This window comes from Balaenoptera musculus, chromosome 6, assembly GCF_009873245.2.
Source record: "Balaenoptera musculus isolate JJ_BM4_2016_0621 chromosome 6, mBalMus1.pri.v3, whole genome shotgun sequence".
NCBI lineage: Eukaryota > Metazoa > Chordata > Mammalia > Artiodactyla > Balaenopteridae > Balaenoptera > Balaenoptera musculus.
Window position 1 is genome coordinate 71,556,922 of NC_045790.1, and position 20,840 is coordinate 71,577,761.

At 37.3% G+C, this 20,840-nt stretch overlaps 1 protein-coding gene and 1 long non-coding RNA gene across 3 annotated transcripts in view; one reads left to right on the forward strand and one right to left on the reverse strand.

Annotated features, from left to right (window-relative positions):
* Positions 1 to 2,623, forward strand: part of OSTF1 (osteoclast stimulating factor 1) — a 48,225-nt gene extending 45,602 nt beyond the window's left edge. Inside the window, exons 10-11 of one of the 2 annotated variants that reach the window (XM_036854540.1) lie at positions 1,657 to 1,687; positions 2,102 to 2,623. In XM_036854540.1, coding sequence (XP_036710435.1) covers positions 1,657 to 1,687; positions 2,102 to 2,141 — 71 coding nt within the window. In that variant the 3' untranslated portion in view covers positions 2,142 to 2,623. The remainder of the gene's footprint in view (positions 1 to 1,656; positions 1,688 to 2,101) is intronic. The other variant, XM_036854542.1, reaches the window with a different exon arrangement.
* On the reverse strand, positions 740 to 19,848 carry LOC118896580. The gene is made up of 3 exons (XR_005020214.1): positions 19,776 to 19,848; positions 17,521 to 17,524; positions 740 to 750 (listed from the first exon to the last, which is right to left on the reverse strand). It is a non-coding gene; the product is annotated as an uncharacterized LOC118896580 (long non-coding RNA).
* Between the last annotated feature and the right edge of the window lie 992 nt (positions 19,849 to 20,840).

Genomic DNA, 20,840 nt, shown 5'->3' on the forward strand with positions numbered 1-20,840 from the left:
TCAAGGCCAGTCCTGAAGTTTGTGGGTGTGTATGGAACAGAACAAAATACCTTCCTCCCAGGTCTCCAGAACTCCTCGTAAGGAGAATGGAGAAGAGTACAGTCAACCCGGAGACTTCTAGTAGTTTGGAAGCTTGTGTGAAGTCGTTGAAGCCCACCTCTGTTCTGCATAAAGCCACTTGTTCTTTTACCTTTCTTTCTCTCTCTTGTACAAGATAAATCGGTTTCTGTATCCCTGCCCTCTCCCCTGCCCCTGCCTTCTTTTTTCAATAATTTTTCTAAACCTATAAAGACTTAAAAAAAAACTACAGTATCATCAAACATCTTGTGATGGTCTAAATTTACCATTTTCTCTTACATGTTTGTTTATTCTTTGCTTATTTATTTATGTTTTTTAAAGTAGGGTCCAAACTGATAGCTATGTCTCTTGTTTCTTTTTCAATTAGTGTTTCCTTTCCCTCTCCTTTTCCTCTTTGTTTAGCCTTGCAGTTTATTTGTTAAAGAAACTGGGCCAATTTCCCTGAATTTCCCAGTGTAGACATTGCATGCATGCATTCCCGCAGTGTTATTTGTCATGCTCCTCTGTCCTCTGTATTTTTGTCAATTGGTGTTACATCTAGAGGTTTGATTAGATTTGGATTCTATCTATCTACCTATCTATCTATCTATCTATCTATCTATCTATCTATCTATCTATCTATCTATCTTAGGGATAGAGGGAAGAATACTTCATAAAGTAAATTGTGTTCTTCTATCAGAGGCGCATAATATCTGTTTGTCACTTGTCCTGCAATGTTAGCATCCATGGATGATCGTTGTCTAGATTCATTATTTCCCTAATGGTTGCAAAATGGTGATATTCTAATTTTGTCACTCCTTTCTTGGTTATTAGTTGGAACATTCTATAAAGAAAAATTTCCCCTTATCAACTGTTTGGTTACTAGAGCAATAGTTTGTATATCAGGGGCAGAATAAAGGCTTGATTTTTGCCTTTTAAGAGTTTTCAAAATAACCTGCTGGTTCCCTATTATTTTTCGAAGGGGGCCAATGAACTCTCTTTGGTGTGTGTTGAAATATTTGCTGTGTTTTAATCCAGCATAGTTTCCTTACTGGTAGCCTATCTTTGGCTAGTGGAGGCCTCTTCTGGTTGGATCCTGAGCCCTTTGAAAATGATGCTGTCTTTGCTAGGATCCTTGTTTTATGGCATAACAAGAGGTTTCAGGTCTATCTTTTACAGTTTCTTCCCCAGACTTGGAATCAGTCATGTCTCCAATGAGCATGGGCTTATAGTATTTAGAGACCATGTTCTGGGTGCTATGTATAACATACATTTATTGAGCTCTAACAATGTGCTTATACTTGCATTTCAGTTTTCCCCTTAAAACTATACCTCGTGTAACCTGTTGCTATAGGAATTTGACTAGACAGTTTGAATTTGACTGGACAGGTGAACAGTTAAAGATCAGATGTCTTCCTTTTGAACTCTGTTTAAGGTTGACTTAACATTTGATAGGGTTCAGCTCTTTCAATTTTAAAACTTTTATTTATTTTTCATTTCAGTTTCTTTTGCTTCTGAGTATACTTAATGTTTTCTAAAATGAAACTGAAGCTTTTGTGTTTTCATTCTCTTTCTTTTCCTTTTCCCCCCCCTCATTAGTTATCTTTCTACCCAGTGACCTTGCCCTCAGGTAAGGCCACGGGTTGTCGACTGACTGAAGCCACCTGTGCACTTGTCATTGGGAGAGGAGGTTGGAAGCACAGTTGTCAGGGTGGATGGGCTTCTGGTGTGTTCCACATTGGTCATGGTGCATGTGACTGGTCGTATTTTGTTTGAGATAGACTAATGGTACCTCAACACCATGTGCTTTACTTTTCTGCATGTCTAGGTAACATGCAGACAAATGTATTTGTCAGCCTCTGTGGCAACAGAAACTAATCAGTTAGACTGGAAAGCAAAAGGAGAAAAATATCCTTGGGGAAAATACAACCCCTAGGTCTGAGGGAAGATTACAGTGTTTTGAATTGTCAGGAGCTTTGAAAGTGAAAACAAAATCTGAGCCATTTGTAATTTCTCTGTTTTGCTTTTCCCCCATTCCTTTTAGATGCAGTCCGAACATTAAGCAATGCCGAGGACTATCTTGATGATGAAGACTCAGATTAATTCCTTTCCAGAGCTTTGAGATCTAAAACTTGTGTTGCTTTTGCCATTTCAAAGCCTTGTCTTTGCCAGAAGAGTGTTGGTAACTGTAAAAAAAAAAAAAAAAAAAAAGTCTATATGAACGTGGCAGTATTGCACTGTTTGAATAAAACATGTAAATGAATAGTTTTCACCTTCAGTTTGCCAATAAGTGACTGGATATTTTGCTGTATAAAGTACATTTTTGTTCACCAGAGTAGAACAAGAAGAGATTATTTCTATTTATCAAGCTTAAAGGAATTTTAAGAACTTTTTTCTTTAAAAAAATCGGGGTTTTTTTTTTTTTTTTTAAAGTTCTTTACCTCAAGGATTGAGATATTTTGAATGGATTTTTCAAGGGGGGAATGCTTATTATAATAATAAACCGAAAGACTTAATAGAAAATCGTCAGCTATTCTGACAAAAATAAACATTTTAAGAGACTTTATTTCCTTTGTTTTGTGGTATCACTCTTTGCTGGTAAATAAATAAAGCTTTTTATATTTATATTTAGGTAAAGACTGATTTGATTTTTTAAATAACATTTTGTATTATTAGCACAGAAGAATCATAGTAGCCAAATTTTCTTTCTTTCTTTTTTTTTCTGGATACAGTATACTTTATTGACGGTACATGACAAAGTAGGGCTCCCTAAGCCCCTCCCCTTCTTTAGGGGGTCTGGGATGGAAACCGTGTGGAGGTCGGGAGATTCTCAGTGTCTTGGGGGATCGAGTTGGCATAGCAGCCAAATTTCTGTTCAGCCTTCTATATCTGCTTTGATTAAAGTGAAGACAACAGTCATTGAGGAGATACATTTCTAATAAAATATATAAACTTTAATAATTATGAGACTTTCAATTTTCTCTCCAATGTTGTCCTTAATGTGAAGAAACCCAGCAACTCACTAAAGTTTGCTTAAGGTTTAAAAGATTAAAAAATTGATTTCCTCATTATGGAAGCTGCTATAATTTTCCATAATGGAGTAGCGTTCAGTTTTTCACTTTGGTGACAATTATTTTCTCTAAACATGGCTCTACCTCGGAATGATCTGGATTCTTTTGCTAAAACATCAGTTTAACATTGCAGGGAGCCTTCTGTACTACTGAAGTGACACTTCATTTGAGATTCTAATTTTGTATCACTGCAGTGATGATATTAGAAATGACACAGCCATTGGCATTTGCCTGGATTCCAGGCCCCAGACCCAGAAGTATATTTTGCAAGAAGCCTTTGATGCTGATTTCAAAAAAACACATTGATGAAGAGAAGAAAATGTTTGAAGAAGGAAGTGGGTTAGCTCAGGAAATGAATAACTGCCTCTAGAGGAGTTTCCTCTGTCTGTGACTTTGGCTTTTCTCTCTGTGGGTGCTTTGAGAAAGGATACCCTGAGAAGCCTGGTAGAGGTCTATCAAATACCCCAAATAAATTTTAGTAGAAAGACATCTGTACAAGTAGTAACAGCGAAAGATGAGCACAAAATCTGAAATTAGTAAAAAAGTATTTTATTTTCAAAACAAATGTGTAAATTTTAATTAAACATTTTTATTGCTTCATAAGGATAAACTTGAATATATGAAATTGTCATTGAAATTCTGTTCCCACAGAACCTTTTAAGGATTTGTTTTTTAAAATAGGGCTTGTGCCTTAACAAAAAGCTTTTGGAAATCTCTAACTTTTTACTCTTGTGTACTTTGGACCTGGGGTAATCAGGATAGATGCCAACTAAGCACTCAATTTTTTTTTAACATCAGTAGAGATAATACAGTTTGTAGGGATATAGATAATTTTTATGAAAATACTACGTGCTTGTTGTAGATTTATAATGTATTTGAGGAAAAGAGGCCTCACTGTCATTGCTTTTAACATTATCAAAACTAAGAGAATTCTAGAAAGTTGGCCAACTATGTATAGTTTTTTTGGCAGTGGAGGGTAGACTTAGGTATATGCACAGTTTTTTTGGTTGAAACAGCACAATGCATTTGGCTGTGGTTGAAACTCCATGGGAAAATTTACTTCGCTGCTTGTTTATTCAGTCTAGCTTATCTGAGCTTTCAGAGAGATTGTTTAATGCTGAACTCAGCAAAAAAATTCAGTTCCAGGAACTTGCCACCACTCTGACTCTGTGCAGAGGAGAGCTTTGATTATATTCTAGAAATGACTTTGAAGGTTTTGCTGTAACCCGAGCTTTCTGACAGTCACTGTGGCCTGAACTCCTTCCTAGACACTGCATCCTTTACATAGAAAATGCCTTTCAGCCCCTTGGGCAGTGGGAGACTTGTCCAGCTATAGGCCCAGTAACCTCATGCAAAGAACAGTTTTTATCATAGTTTCCCATTTTAGTTTCTTTCTGGGACTGGTGTCTTGCAAATTATTTGTTGCTAGACTGCCATGCATTACAGTTGTCAGTTTCTGTTTCTTCAGTGAGCACCCCCACTGGCTGCTTTTTAAAATAGGATTGGCTATGTTGTTACCCAAAGGGAAATGTTGAGCAAAGCAGTGGTGACCGTATTTTTTTTTTATCTTAAAAATCAAACTGGAAATAATGCTAAAAATGAAATCTGAGATAATTTTAGGCAGAGGAAAACATAATGTTTCCATCTAAACTTTCCTCATAAATGTTCTTTATTGTGTAGAATTTCTGATTTACTGATATTTTTTCTTTTGTGAATCACGTATTTTTCATCTTTTCTTTGTAAATGATGATTTCTGATAGGCTACAAGAGCCTAACATTTACATCTGACCATCAGCATTTCCCTGTTGACTTTTTTGTGTTTGTTCTCGTGAATTTTATGTTGTAAATATGTATGTAGTAGTAATACACAGATAGCCATACATTGTGCAGTCAAACTTCGAAGTGTCTGATTACTAAAAGTTGAGGTTTTGGTGGGAGAGGTATTGCAAAAGATTTTGCTCTCTATTTTAACTGAAAATATAGCTTTGGTGAACAGTTTTCTTAAGTGAAGGAAAAATTACAGACCACAAATTTACGGTTTCTGTCTCCTTATTTCTTAATAACAAGTCTGTACATCTTCTCCTCCCTTAAAATGACATAAAATTAAATAAAACAACCATTTATTAAATGCCTACTCTGCTAGTTCTGTGCTAGGTACTTTCATAGACTTGATGTCACTTGATCCGTACAGCAACCCCCGGGCGGCGAACATTAATGCCCCTACCTTTTTACAGAGAAGCTGAGGTTTGAAGAAGTTAAGTAACTGGCTCAAGGTCACACTGCTGGAAGGTGGAAATGCAGGTCTGGCCGACTCCTGAGCTCATGCATCTGCTGCCTACTGCAACTGACAGGTGACGCCATTCACATGCTGCCAGAAAAATATGTAGACAGAGACCAGCTCCTTTTCCAACTCAAGCTTTGGATGTAGTATCTAATAAATTGAGCTAATGTAATTGAATGTGTTATTTAAACCAACCCTCTAAAAAAATTTTTTTTTTTAATAAAGGATCTCCTTTTTTTTCCCCCAGAAAAATTTTGGCAAAACTTTTTGGTTCCCAGTAACCCTGAAGAAATATGATTTAATGAAGCAGGTTGTACCCCTAAGTTTCCAAAATTTCCAACTCAATGCATAGCAGACGAAGTATTAAAGAAGGAAAGTCTAGATTAGCAGCTGTTCATCTTGCTCTGAGTTTGCATTGCTAAATTCAACATTTCCCTCAGAGAGTCTGAGGGCTCCTCACATATCTCCACCTCACCATGAAAATAAATGCGTCCCTGGGAAGGGTCGGAGAATGTTTCTTACCCAAGTGTGGGGCGTCATCATGGACATGTAGGTAACCTCACGCTTCCCAGGCAGTTCCGCTGTGTCTTCTGCCAATGGCCACCTGCTTGTGGTTCCCAACAGGCTCCCACCTAAACTTGCACTGTTGCCAACTAGGAGCTGGAGTGAGGCCAGGTTCCTGGCTGTGGCTGGAAAAGAAAACTGAGGAATCTAAAGGTGCGAGTTAGAGAGACTGAGAGGAAGCAGGAAGGAAGATGGAAGAAGAGACGAGGAAAGAGGCTAAACAGCAAAGGAGAAATGGTGACCTTTCATAAATTACCCATAGTTCTGATATGAAATCATAAGAATGCTTCAAGAAGTGGCTAAGCATATGGGCTTTGGAGTGGAATTCTCTGGATTCAAGTCTGGTTCTGTTGCCTGTTGCTGAGTGACCTGGACAGGTTACCTAAAACACTCAAGATTCCTTAACTGTAAAATGGGGGATGTAATAGTACCTACTGCTTAAAGTTAAGAGGATTAAATAAAATGATCTATGTAAATGACTTGGGATAGTACCTGGCAGAGTAACTGCTAAATAAATGTTGGCTATACTCATAAGCTTGAATGAGGAAGTTTTCATTAAAAACAAATAGATGTGTGCAGATGAAGAATGTATTAACAGTGTTTTTCAAAGGCACCATTATTGTGAAGAGTGGGATTCCCTAAAATGCTTTTAAAATGGGTGGAGGACAATGTTATTTCCTTAACAGTCATTGAGATGTGTTTACTTGTGATAGTAGCATTTTTCAAGATAAATATACTTTCTGTGAGTTACAGGAAGAGATGTGTAACTTGAAAAGACCTGGTAATTAGTTGTTATTATTAAAATAATTCAAACGTCAAGTGGGGAAGATGTCTCTGCCACTGCTTCAGCTTTATATTGTTGCTTTGGAGTGGTTTGATGGGCTTGAAAGACCATAGGTCCAATATTTGGTATGTGGTGATTTCTAATTGGAATTGGATGATTTCTAATTTGGTGTTAGCATCTTGCTCTTATATAAGCCTTCAAAATGGGAACATTGTGTCTATTTAAATGGATAAGCTTTTCAGCTTTGTATGTTTCCCCCATAAAGTCTAAGCTTCAAGAATTTGGTCTCCCAATGTCAATGACATACAGTAGAGAATCTAAGACACCTGGAAGTAAAGTATCATAGAATCCTCATTAACTTTGAACAAGAAGGCGATAGTATAAGGACTAAATTGGGTATTTCATCATTTGCCACTCCAGGAGGGGAACTGTTGGGGCCACAAGGAAAATGCCTTCTTATTCCAAGAGGAAGTTTCAGATGTAGAAGCGAGGCCTGTTTGGGTACTGGGTGGTGTGGAGAATCAGCCGAAGCCAGTCATTGACTGAAACTAGAAATAGCTCCAGAGAAGTCCACAGCTCCGAAAAGCTCTCAGGTAGAGAGGATTTGTCACTATGACATCAGGACTCAGGGAAACCTGGCCTGTAGCCCTTGCCATGTCATTTCTGAGCGCTGTGACACTAGCCAGGCCCCTTGATGCCCCTGTAATGAGGATCAGGTGACATTGGCTCCTTGTGTGAATGCCAAGTGTCATTGCTGCAATTTTTTAGAGGACCTCGATCAAGGATCTGAGTTTTGAGATCCTTGTAATCCTTGTAATTTTTGAGATTTTTGTAATCTCAGATTAGAGCGTAAGTCACTGTGTGGTTGCTGTGTCAGTTTTCCATCATGTGATACCCCCTGATCTGCAGCAGGACACATGAAGAACCCCTGCACTTAATCTCAGAACTGGGGTTCAGATGGTGGATCTCAGGATGAAAGGGCACTTGGAGGTCTTCAACCCAGCTAAGTATGAGTGTGGTGTGGTGTAGTGGGAGGTTTTTGCTTATCTTTAGATCTGCATTCATCAGTGCTGGGGATACTGCTTTTCTATGAGTCATGTGATTTCCACATTTTTTTTTTAACATCTTTATTGGAGTATATAATTGCTTTACAATGGTGTGTTAGCTTCTGCTTTATAACAAAGTGAATCAGCTATACATATACATATATCCCCACATCTCCTCCCTCTTGTGTCGATTTCCACGTTTTTAACCACTTGGTCACTACTTACAGATACTGTACCAAATTTGTGAATGCCTTTCTTCTCCCTCTTAAAATTGGAAATTGTGCCTTCTCTCTCTCTCCATTTTTCATTTTTAGTTAGTAATGGTTTCTTCTGTACTGTTATGTGAATTCAGTTACTACCACTACATCTGATTATTTAGCATTTATTCCCCACTGGGAAATTTCAGCAAGAAAACTTTTTGTACAAGAATTGTTCTTAAATTGCGTCCTTGAACATTCCTCAGATGTTATTTATTCAGTCTAATTTCTGGCCCCTCTCCACTTTTTAATAGCTGGAGCTTGAGGCCCAGAAGTGACGTCTTAATTAGAAACAGTAAATTAATGGCAGAGCTGATCACCAAGGAGGAATCAGATGCAGAGGATTCGAAATAGTTGCCATGGGTGTTTCTTTCTAAATCATGTTGCTGTGTGAGAGATTGTTTTCCTACTTCAGGCATTTTTTTCCTCTAGAGGATTTTCCAAGTTCTTTATCTTCAGCTCTGACTCTCCATCCTCTTTTCTTTTTCTCTAACTACATTTTAACCACACACAGGGGGAATGGGAAGGGCCTGATTGAATCAACTTTTTTTTTTTCTTAATTTTATCTCCTGATAAAAGGTTAGTATGGGAAGAAATGGAAATGCTAGCCAAAATGAAATCTGAAAGGATTGAATTTATCATCTGTGTTTTGTGGCTGGCCCCTATTACCTATCCTAGATGAAAAGGAGTTGAAACTCTTGTGTCCTAATTTTTATGGTGTCTGAGTTACTACAATAAGATGACTCAATTCCATAGAGTATGTCCAATCACAGAATATCAGTGTTCATTGTGCTTTCTCTCTGTTTCATCTATCAGCAATGAATATTGATGAATATTCAGCAAATATTGGTAACACTTTTGCGTTTAAGGTGCTTCCTTTTTAAGCTGAAGAATAATAACTAAACATGTTGAATGGTTTTACTTAGTACTTGTCTAACAGCATTGTCATTAGACCCACCGAGGAATCCTAAGAATGAAACCGTGGTAAAAAGGTAAATATTTGCGTCTATTATGTTTCCTTTGAACCAAGAGCCCAGTAAACTTTGTAATGACTTCAAGTGAGTAAGAATAAAAGGCCAGTTTCACTTCCTCAGTTTTTATTGATGTGCCTTGCTTACTTTAATGGCTTGCATGTATTTTTTATTGTTGTGTTAGTAATGATTTCACGTAAATTCATACCAATAGGAAAAATCTCATTGTGTTCAGATTAGTTTGTGGATCCCTTCTGCTGCATACAATTGTGGTTCAGTACTAAAACCGTAACAATATACATCCAGTACTATCAAATTTTCCTTTTTTACTACAAGTTGTGTAACAAACTTTATTCTCTATATGTCATTTTTATTTCTCTTTCAACATAATTTCTTTATTGTGAGAAAAGTCACCAATACTCATTTTTAAAGAATACTTTGATTATATACTATTTTCTTGTTCTGTATTTTATAAAACCCATGAAAATTCTCTCCTCATCTCCACACCAGTAAGGAGTTTTTAATTGTGATCTGAGGGACTGTCTATTATTTGATTTTTTTAAAAAATTGGATTACATCATGCTGTTGCTTAAAATACTTTTAAGTTTTTAATTTGAAGTTGGAATGGCCTGTTCTTGAACATTTTTTTATTGCCCTGCATGTATTTTTTTAATGAAGAAAAATTGGTTTCATTTTAAAATATTGATTAAAGCAAACTAATATTTAAATGCAATTGTTGGATAATAATAAAATTATCACTATCTACATTTCATCCTTTTAGAACTTTGAAACCTGTATTTGTTCTTTCTCCCCTGTTCCTTTATCCGTTACATCCAATTTACAAGCCTTGTCAATCCTAACTCCAAAATGATGTCTCTCAATCTGTGCTTTCCTGTCCATTTCCACTACTACTGCCTGGATTCTCAAAGAGGAGTTTGTGACCCTGTTTTGGGGGTAGCATCTGAGTAGAGGTTGCTGGTAAATAAAATAAGCTGGAAAGGGATGTCCTTGGGGATTTAAAGACAACTGCAGGTAAGAGACAGCATAATTATAATTAGGAAGAGCCAAAGTTGCAGCAAGGAAGATGAAGATGTGCCCCACATTTGTAAATGAGGCAAAAAACTCAACTGGTGGGAATAAAATGAAGATGTGGACCAGGCGAACCTTATACATGGTCTCCAGGGTACCTTGCAGTTGTGGGTCTAGCTGCCTAGAAAGGCTTGCTGTGCTATATGGCCAGCACCCCAGCTCAGGCTCTCCCCAAATGCCTTACCATCTAACCAGGCACAATTTCTGCGCTCAGGCACTTTCCCAGCTCAGGCTCTCCCCAAATTCCTTGCCATCTAACCAGACTCACTTTCTGCACTCAGGCACTTTCTGTTCTGTTCCTTCCTGCACACTATTGACATGATTATTTAATTGACCATTTTCCATAGGGAATGATCCTCTGTCCTCTCTTGCTCTTGAAACTGAAATCCAAGGCAACCTCTGCTCTGAAGCATTTTCTGTTCAGTTAAGCTGGAAATTATCTCTTTCTCCTTTAATTTCCTATAACATTTGCTGTTTTTACTTTTCAGTTATCATGTATCAAATATTTTTGTGCCATAGTTACTTTGTGTTTATATTCATTCCTTATCTCATTGAGCTCATTGTTTTTGCCTCAGATAACATAGCGCCTGGCACAGAGTAAATGCTTTAAAAAAAAAAAGTTATACTGTAAAATTGATTTTTTTCCCCTTTTCTATGTAGAGTTCTATGAATTTCAACACATGTATATATTTGTATAACCACCATAATCAGGATACAGAACAGTTCCGTCACCCCAGATAACTTTATGTGCTATCTTTTTAGTCACACCCTCCCCCTATTCCACCCCAATCACTCCATCTACTATCAATTCCTGATCTGTTCTCCATCCCTGTTTTGTCTTTTCCAGGATGTCATGTAAATGGAGTCATACAGTATATATAATCTTTTGAGACAACCTTCTTTCACTCAGCATAATGCCTTTGAGATTATCCAAATTTGTTGCCTGTTTCAACAGTTCCTTTTTTAAAAATTGCTGGGCAATATTCCATTTCATGAATGTAACACAGTTTGTTGCTGAAAATTTGGGTTGTTTCCAGTTTTTGGTAATTTTGAAAAGCCATAAACATTTATGTACACGTTTAGTAAGTGTTTGGTTTTTTTTTGTTTTTGTTTTTTTTAAATGGAAAGCAAATCAGATTTCCCACTATTTCCGTCTTCGCCAGGGGGTGAAGCAGCAGAAATGGAACAGGTGCTTGAATTCTAACCTCCCACGGCTGCATGGACCTTTTCTTGGGCCCATGATTTCCTTACTTGTCCTTCAAATATTTTTCCATTTACTTTGGAAATCTACATTTCTTGGCAACACACCCAAGGCCCAGATGCACGGATCTCTGCTACCACCTGGGTGATAACCAAGCTGTACCTCTAAATCCGCGATTTTCCGCAAGCATTCAGCAGCCGGTCCAGAGGGTCTCCACGCAGGGCTCACCCCTCCGGACTAGCATGGGGTCCGCGCGGGCCAATGCCGTCTACCCGCCAGGGAGGGGTACCCGCAGGCAGAAGCACAACTACTTGGACCGGAGCGACAGAGCAGCCGGGTCTCTGCAGCACCCGCAGCCCCGCCCTCGCCGTGCTGCTCTTCGCCCTCTCGCCTGCGTCGGGTCATCTCGCGAGATGTGGGCTAGGCGCTCTCACACCACCACGTGTAGTACCGCGTGGGCGTCGCTGGGCAGCTGTGGCTTTAGCGCTTCTAACACAAAGTCTCCCCGGACCTGTGTCGCGTGCTCCGCTGCGCCCTCTGCCACCGGGGCAGCGAGCACCCCTGCTGCTGCCACATTTCCGAGGGCGAGTCCCCAGGCTGCTGGCCCCTCGCCCTGGGGGACTGGAGCCCAGGCCTTCACGTCCAGCGCCGGCAGCGCACCAGCCACCAGGCAAGTGCCTTTTCAGTGAGTCGATGAATACATAGTCACCATGGTTTCATCCGCTTGGTCTTATGGACAGCCTTATGTTAGCAAAACTTGGGATAGGCCTCAGTGGAGGCTGAGAAGGAAAACCCTCGTTTCCTTTACTGTTCACACTCTGACACCAATGTGTGGGTTTCCCCACTAAGCAGTTCTCCAGCTCTCCAGAGGACAACCGGGTGTCCTATAATTCAGTTAAATTCTGATACTCTCTACCTGGGGTTAGGGCTAGATACCACAGGTTAACGGCTTGGTCCTACAAGACTGCCCCTGGCCACCCTTCAGATGCCGATCACAAGGCCAGGTTGTCACCTGTGCACCTGGGTGGTTATGATTCAGATATACCCATGACCCCTGACCCCTCTTGAGCTTGCTAATTTGCTAACGTGGCTCACAGAACTTAGGAAAATGTTTACTAATTTGACAGAGCTGCATAGGGCAAGGTGTGGCGGAAAGGACTGGGAGAGTCCCCACATCTCTGAGTGTGCTGCCCTCCCAGTGCCTCCATGTATTCACCAACCCAAAAGTTCCCCAAATCCTTTCCCTTAGGTTTTCTTACGGAGGCTTCATTACACAGGCATGATTGATTAAATCATTGGTCATAGGTGATTAACTCAACCTCCAGTCCCTCCTTCCTCCCAGAGGTGGGGAGGCTTGTTTCCCTGGTTAAAGAGCTCTCATCCTGAGGCTTTCCAGGATCCCCCAGCTGTTAGTCATCTTATTAGCATACAAAAAAGACACATCACTTCCGAAGTAACAAGGGTTTTAGGAACTGTGAGCCAGGAAAAGGGGAGGGAGACCAAATGTATATTTCTTATTATGTATTCTCTCTCTCTCTATAATTAATGTATATGTTATACATACATTAAATTATATATACAAGTTGCATTGTATATGTATATATATAATGAGTAGTTCTAAAATAGGCATACAATGATCTTTCAGATTTCAGGAAAACAGGATTACTTCTGGCTAGTTGTGGGTGTCACTGAGGTATGATCAATATTATTTGGATTCTGAAGTCAAATAATTGCTTCCCAAACAGGGGCTTGACACTACAAATCAAGGAAATATAAGGACTTATATAAAGATTTGTTTGTTTGTGATTTATATACAACTGACCATTTTTGAAATGCTTGTTTATATCATTTATATCAAGAGGTACAAAATGTCAGTTTATATCATCGATAGAATCATTCCCTATGATTCAGAAATGCAGAACATTTTAAGTATAGATTTCTTAAGACGTCGTCACTTTAGACATTCTCAGAAATTTCAAATAGAGCAAGACATTCTCAGAAAAAGTCAAAATAGTGCAAGACATTCTGACTTCCCCTTTTACTAACAGAAGGCAGTATGTTTTACAAATTACGGCATAGAGAAAAAGACATTCATTTTCAGGGAGAGCTGAATTTTTAGTCCTTGATTGGCTACAAACTAGCTGAATGACTTCAGGCAAGTCACTTAACCTCTCTGAGCCTGTTTCCTCATCTCTAAAATGAGGATACTATTGGCTACCAAGCAAAATGGTTATGCAGATGTCAAGAGATAATGTACAGAAAATGCTAGTCATATTATTCATTTAATAAATGTTAAGTTCTTGCCTTCTTTCCTTCTCTGAAATTTAACTTCATTATCTTTAAAATTTCATTTTCAGTTATCTACCATGGGTCAAACTAGAGCATAAAAGAGAATGTAATACATAATAGTTTACTTGCTGATCTAGAAATTTTGTGCCTGAAAGATGTATCTGTTCACAGTTCACACAATCACAAAAAGTAAAAGTAAAAATTAAAAAATCCAGAACTGGAAAAATTTTATAGTAAATCATTTGGTCTTAGTTCTACACTTTAAAGATAAGGAAATTTTTTCTATTTGAAATTTCTTTGAAGGGTGTGATGAGGGAGGTTATGCATTGTGATCCAGGCTTTCAAATTAAGGAATGTATTTCATTATAAATGAGGAAAAATGCCATTAAATGTTTAACCTTGAACTCAAAGATTCCTAAGTGCTCTTTAGAATTTACTTTTTAGTCTGGAGTCCAGTCTTTTTTTTTTGCTGTGCTGTGTGGTGTGTGGGAGCTTAGTTCCCTGACCAGGGATCGAACCCATGCCCCCTGCAGTGGAAGCGCAGTCTTAACCACTGGACCTCCAGGGAAGTGCCCCCCCCAACCTTTTTTTTTTAAGACTTTAGTTCTTTAGAGCAGTTTTAGGTTCACAGCAACATTAAGAGGAAAACACAGTTTTCTCATATATCACCTGACCGCGCACACATGCATAATTTTCCCCATTATCAACATCTTCTGCCAGAGAATACATTTGTTATAATTGATGAACCTATATTGACACATTGTAATCATCCAAATTCCACATTAAGGTTCACTCTTGGTGTGGTGCATTCTATAGTTTTTTACAAATGTGTAATGACACGTATCCATGGTTATAGTGTCATACAGAGTATTGTACAGCAGTAACACTGCCTTAAAAATCCTCTGTCCTTTACCTAATCATCACCCTTTCCCCGACAACCACTGTCAACCACTGATCTTTCTACCGTTTCCATAATTTTGCCTTTTCCAGAATGTCATGTAATTAGAATAATACAGTATGTAGCCTTTTCAGATTGGCTTCTTTCACTTAGTAATATGCATTTAAGGTTCCTCCATGTCTTTTCATGGCTTGGTAGCTCATTTCTTTTTAGCACTGAAGAATATTCTGTTGTCTGGATGTGCCATAGTTTATTTATCCATTCACCTACTGAAGCATATCTTCATTGCTTTCAAGTTTTGGCAGTTATAAATAAAGCTGCTGTAAATATTTGTGTGCAGGTTTTCGTGTGGACATAGTTTCTAATTCCTTTGGGTAAATATCAGGAAGCATGATTACTGGATTGTATGGTAAGAGTATGTTCAGTTTTGTAAGTAACTACCAAAGTGTCTTCCAAAGTGGCTGCACTGTTTTGCATTTCCACCAGCAATGAATGTGAGTTCCTGTTGCTCCACATTCTTACAGCATTTGGTGTTGTCAGAGTTTTGGATTTTGGCCGTTGTAATAGGCGAGTCATGGTATCTCGTTTTAATTTGCATTTCTCTGAATATGTGGAGCATCTTGTCATATGCTTATTTGCCATCTATCTGTACATCTTCGCTGGTGAAGTGTCTGTTATGGTCTTTGGCCATTTTTTAAATTGAATTGTTTGTTTTCTTTTCTTTTTTATAAATTTATTTATTTATTTTTGGCTGTGTTGAGTCTTCGTTGCTGCACGTGGGCTTTTCTTGTTGTGGCGAGCGGGGGCTACTCTTCGTTGTGGTGTGCCAGCTTCTCATTGCAGTGTCTTCTCTTGTTGCGGAGCACGGGCTCTAGACGTGGGCTTCAGTAGTTGTGTCACATGGCTCAGTAGTTGTGGCTCGCGGGCTCAGTAGTTGTGCCGCACGGGCTTAGTTGCTCAGCGGCACGTGGGATCCTCCCCGACTAGAGCTCGAACCCGTGTCCCCTGCATTGGCAGGTGGATTCTTAACCACTGCGCCACCAGGGAAGCCCCTGTTTGTTTTCTTATTGTTGAATTTTAAGAGTTCTTTGTATATTCTGGGTAACATCTTTTTCTTTTTATCATGTATGTCTCTTGGAAATATTGATATTTCTCCCAGTCTGTGGATTGTCTTCTTATTCTCTTGACATTGTATTTGACAGAGCAGAAGTTTTTAGTTTTAATGAAGTCCAGCTTATCATTTTTTTTTTCATGGATTGTGTCTTTGGTGTTGTATCTAAAAAGGCATCACCATACCCAAGGTCCTCCAGGTTTTCTCCTATGTTATCTTCTAGGCATTTTATAGTTTTGCATTTTACATTTAGGTCTATGATCCATTTTGAGTTAATTTTTGTGAAGGGTGTAAGGTCTGTGTCTGGAGCCCACTTTTAAAATTAATTCTTATGGATGTTCCTAAAACACAGAGAAGATGAGAAACCCGTAGGACTCTAATCAATATGTCAGACAGATGGTCAGGAGAAAATTTAGAACTGGATGTTGAATGACTCATATTGCTAGGAGTCAGTTGCACAATAGGCATTATTATCTCTCCAACAGGCATAAATTTGAAGGCAGCAAATGTCCTTATTTTCCAAAGAAGAATATAGTGAGTTGAATTGCAGAAACTATAGGTAAATGGGCTTTACAGCAATCATTGCCAAAATTATGGAGTGAATTATAAAGCAAATAGTGAATTTATAGAAGAGAAGGACATTCTTCTATATAATCACAACACAATCAAGACATTCAGGAAATTTAACATTGTTATCATGCTAGTTCCCCAATTGTCTTACTAATGTCCTTTATAGCATTTTTCTTCTTAAATCCAAGATTTTTTTCTTTTGTTTTTACACAAATAGTAACTTATTTTTCCTTTGTTTATTTTTTGTTGTTATTGTTTAAAATTTTATTTTGATAATGACATTTTCTCTTTAAATTTAGATCCTCCCTCTTCTTTTTTTTTTACATAAAGAGTGTCATATTTTACAGTCTTTTTGGGAGGACTTTGTTCTGTTTTCATTATTGTTATTACTTAAAAATTTATTGTGACAATTATTCTCTATGTATACATGAGACCTTTATCACTTACTTTTTTATTATCAAATAGTATTCCAGTGTTTGGCTGTACCATAATTTATTTGACAAGGTTGCAACTAATGAATATTTAGACTATTTCCAATCTCTTATGATTACAGACAGTGCAGTGATAAATAACATTATATGTATGTCATTTTATACATGAACATACCTATCTGTAGGATGAATTCCCAGAAGAACTGCTGAATATGTACGTAAGTTTTCATAAATATTGTCAAATTACCCTGATAGGATAACTGCCCTCTATCAGTAACGTGTGAGAATGCCTGTTTACCCAAAGCCTCCCCAACAGAGAATTTATCAAAAGTTTGTGATTTTAGGGCATCATTGATAGGTCTTCTGTCTGCTGAAGATTTCTCCTTTAAACTTTAGTTTTACCACCCTTAAATCCATCTTTATAGAGCAGCCCATAATTATATTACCACCTCACTGACCCTCTATAACCACCACTCCCTCCCCAACTCTACTCCAACCTTGCTCAACCACTGGCAGTTCCTCCGTAATGTACAGTGTTTGTCTCACCTCCAGCCGTGTAAAAGCTGTTGTTCTTGCCCAGAATACTTTGATCCTTTTTAGTCTTATTTCTTTATCTATCCTGGTCTGGATTATATACTTCTTTGTGTGTGGCCTGGCTTCCCAGGTTTACATCTATCCCTGAATTTATCATGGTTGGCATTAGGCATATCTGCCTCAAGTTCCTTGAGGTCAAGGACCTTGTTGTAATGTTTGTTGACCAGAGCATTGGCACAGAGTCTGGACCAGGAGGACATGTTAGTTCAATAAATATAGTTCCCTACTAAAAGGCACATATTCCCAGGATATATGTCTGCTCACATTTGTTAGTGTACATGTGTTTATTTATATATATATTTAAACTGTGCTAAAATACATAAAACATAGAATTTACCATTTTACCATTTTTATTTATTTACTTTTTATTTTTTTAAAAATATTTCTTTATTTGAATTTTCTTGGAATCAGGATCCACCTTAAATCTGGATTACAGTTAGTCATCTGAATCTTTGTCTTTTTTTTTTTAATATTTATTTATCTATTTAGGCTGTGCAGGTCTTAGTTGCAGCACGCGGGATCTTCCTTGTGGCATGCAGGATCTTTAGTTGTGGAATGCAGGTTTCTGCTTTATTTTGTTTTCGTTTTTTTTTAGTTTCAGCATGCGGACTTCTTAGTTGCGGCATTTGGGCTTCTTAGTTGTGGCATGTGGACTCTTAAGTTGCGGCCTGCATGCGGGATCTAGTTCCCCGACCAGGGATTGAATCCAGGCCCCCTGCACTGGGAGTGCAGTCTTACCCACTGGACCACCCAGGAAGTCCCTAACCATTTTTATATGTATAATTCAGTGGCATTAATTATATTCACATTGTTGTGCAACCATTATTACTATCTGTTTCCAAAATGTTTTCATCACCCTAAACAGAAAGTCTGTAATCATTAGGAAGTAATTCCTCATTCCCCTCCTCTCCTAGCCCCTGATAACCTCTAATTTACTTTCTGTCTCTTTGAGTTTGCTTATTCTAATATTTCTTATGTGAAATCATAAATATTTGTCCTTTGTGTTTGTCTTACTTCACTTAGCATAGTGTTTTCAAGGTTCATCTATGTTGTAGCATGTATGAGAACTTCATTCTGTTTAATGGGTGAGTACTATTCCATTGTGTGGATATACTACATTTTGTTTTTTCATTCATCTGTTGATGGATGGACACTTGTATTGTTTCCATCTTTTGACTATTGTGAATAGTGCTGTAGTGAATGTTGCCGTACAAGTATCCATATGAGTCCTTATTTTAAATTCTTTTGGATATTATACTTGGGAAAGGAATGCTGGGTCATATGGTCATTCTATATTTAGCTTTTTAAAGGAACTACCAAAATCTTTTCCACAGCAGTTGTACTGTTTTATATCCCCACCAGCAATGTATGAGAGTTCTAATTTCTCCTGTCCTCACCAACAGTTATTTTCCATTTTTTATATTTTCCATTTTTTATAGACGTCCTAGTAGGTGTGAAGTGGTATCACATTGTGGTTTTAATTTGTATTTCCCTAATGACTGAGGATGTTGTACATATTTTCATGTGCTTCTTGGCCATTTGTATACTTCTTTGGAGAAATGTCTATTCAAGTACTTTGTCCATTTAAAAATTGGGTTGTTTGTCTTTTTTTATTGACTTTTAGGAGTTCTTTATATATTCTGGATATTATTAAAACCTTACATACATGTGACTGGCAAATATTTTATCCCATGCTGTAATTTGCCTTTTTACTTTCATGATAATGTCCTTTGATGCACAAAAGTTTTTTTTTTTTTTGAAATATAGTTGATTTACAAAATTGTGTTAGTTTCAGGTATACACAAAAGTTTTTAATATTGATGAAACCCAAGTTATCTATTTTTATCTTTTGCTGCTTATGATTTTAATTTTGGTATAATATCTAAAACTTTGTTGCTAATTCCAAGGTCATGAAGATTTACCACTATGTTTTCTTCTAAGAATTTTGTAGTTTCAGCTCTTATGTTTAGATCATTGATCCATTTTAAATTAATTTTTATATATATTGTGAGGTAGGGGTCCAACTTCATTTCTTTTGTGTGTGGAAATCCAGTTGATCCAGCACCATTTGTTGAAAAGCCTGTTCTTTCCCCGTTGATACGACTCTCCTTCATAGATTTTTGAATCTATTGGCCATACACGTATAGGTTTATTTCTGGACTCCCAATGCTATTCCATTGATCTGTATTCTACCCTTAGGCCAGTACCACACTGTTTTGATTACTGTACCTTTGTAGTAAGTTTTGAAATTTGGGCATGTGGGTGCTCCAACTTTGTTCTTCTTTTTCAAAACTGTTTTTGACTACTTGGAGTCCATTGAAATTTCATATGAATTTGAGGATTGACTTTTCCATTTCTGCAAAAAAGGCCATTGGAATTTGATAGGGATTGCATTAATCTGTGGTTTGATTTGGGTAGTATTGACATCTTAACAATTTTAAGTCTTCCTACCCATGAACCTGGGATGTCTTCCCATTTATTTAGGTCTTTAATTTCTTTCAGCAATGTTCTATAGTTTTCAGTGTACAAGTCTCTCACCTCCTTGGTTAGATTTATTTTACCTGCTAAGTATTTTATTCTTTTGGATGCTATTGTAAGTGGAATTCTTTCTTGATTTACTTTTTGGATTGTTCAAGAAACATACTGATTTTTGTGTGTTGATCTTGTGCATTCATTTCCATCTTAGTTATTTATGTCATCTCTTTTTTCTTTGTCAGTCTAGCTAAAGTTTTGTCAATTTTGTTGATCTTTTCAAAGAGCCAACTTCTGATTTTATTGATTTTCTCTATTATCTTTCTATACTTTTTCTCCACTCTAATTTTTATTATTTCTTTCCTTCTGCTAGCTTTGAGTTTAGTTTATTCTTCTTTATCTAGTTCCTCAAGGTATAAATTTAGGTTATTGACTAGACATATCTTTTCTTTTCTAATGTAATTCTTTACAGCTAGAAATTCCCCACTAAGCACTGCCTTCACTGCATTCCATAAGTTTTGGTATATTTTGTTTCATTTTCATCTGTCTACAAGTATTTTCTAATTGCCTTTGTGATTTTTTTCTTTGTTCCATTGGTTATTTAAGAATGCATTGTTTAATTTCCACATATTTGTGAAATTTTCAGTTTTCCTTTTTTATTGATTTCTAGCTTCATTCCAATATTGTAATCAGAAAAGGTATTTTATATGATTTCCATTAAAAACTTTATTAAAACTTGTTTTGTGGCTTATCACATGCTGTAGCCTGGAGAGATATTTTGCAAAGTTCCATGTACACTTCAGAAGAATGTGTATTCTGCTGTTGTTAGGTAGAGTGTTGTATACATGTCTGTTAAATCTACTTGGTTTATAGCATTGTTCAAATCCTCTATTTCCTTATTGATCTTCTGTCTAGATGTTCTACCCATTATTGAAAGTATATTAAAGTCTCCAACTGTTATTGTAGAATTGTCTATTTTCCCCTTCAGTTTTGTCAATATTTGCTTCATATATTTGGGACTCTGTTTTATATTGCATTTATGTTTATAACTGTTATATCTTCTTGATGAAGTAACCCTTTTAATCAATATATAATATCCTTCCTTGTTTCTTTTTAGCAGACTTAAAGTCTATTTTGTCTGATCTTGGTATAGG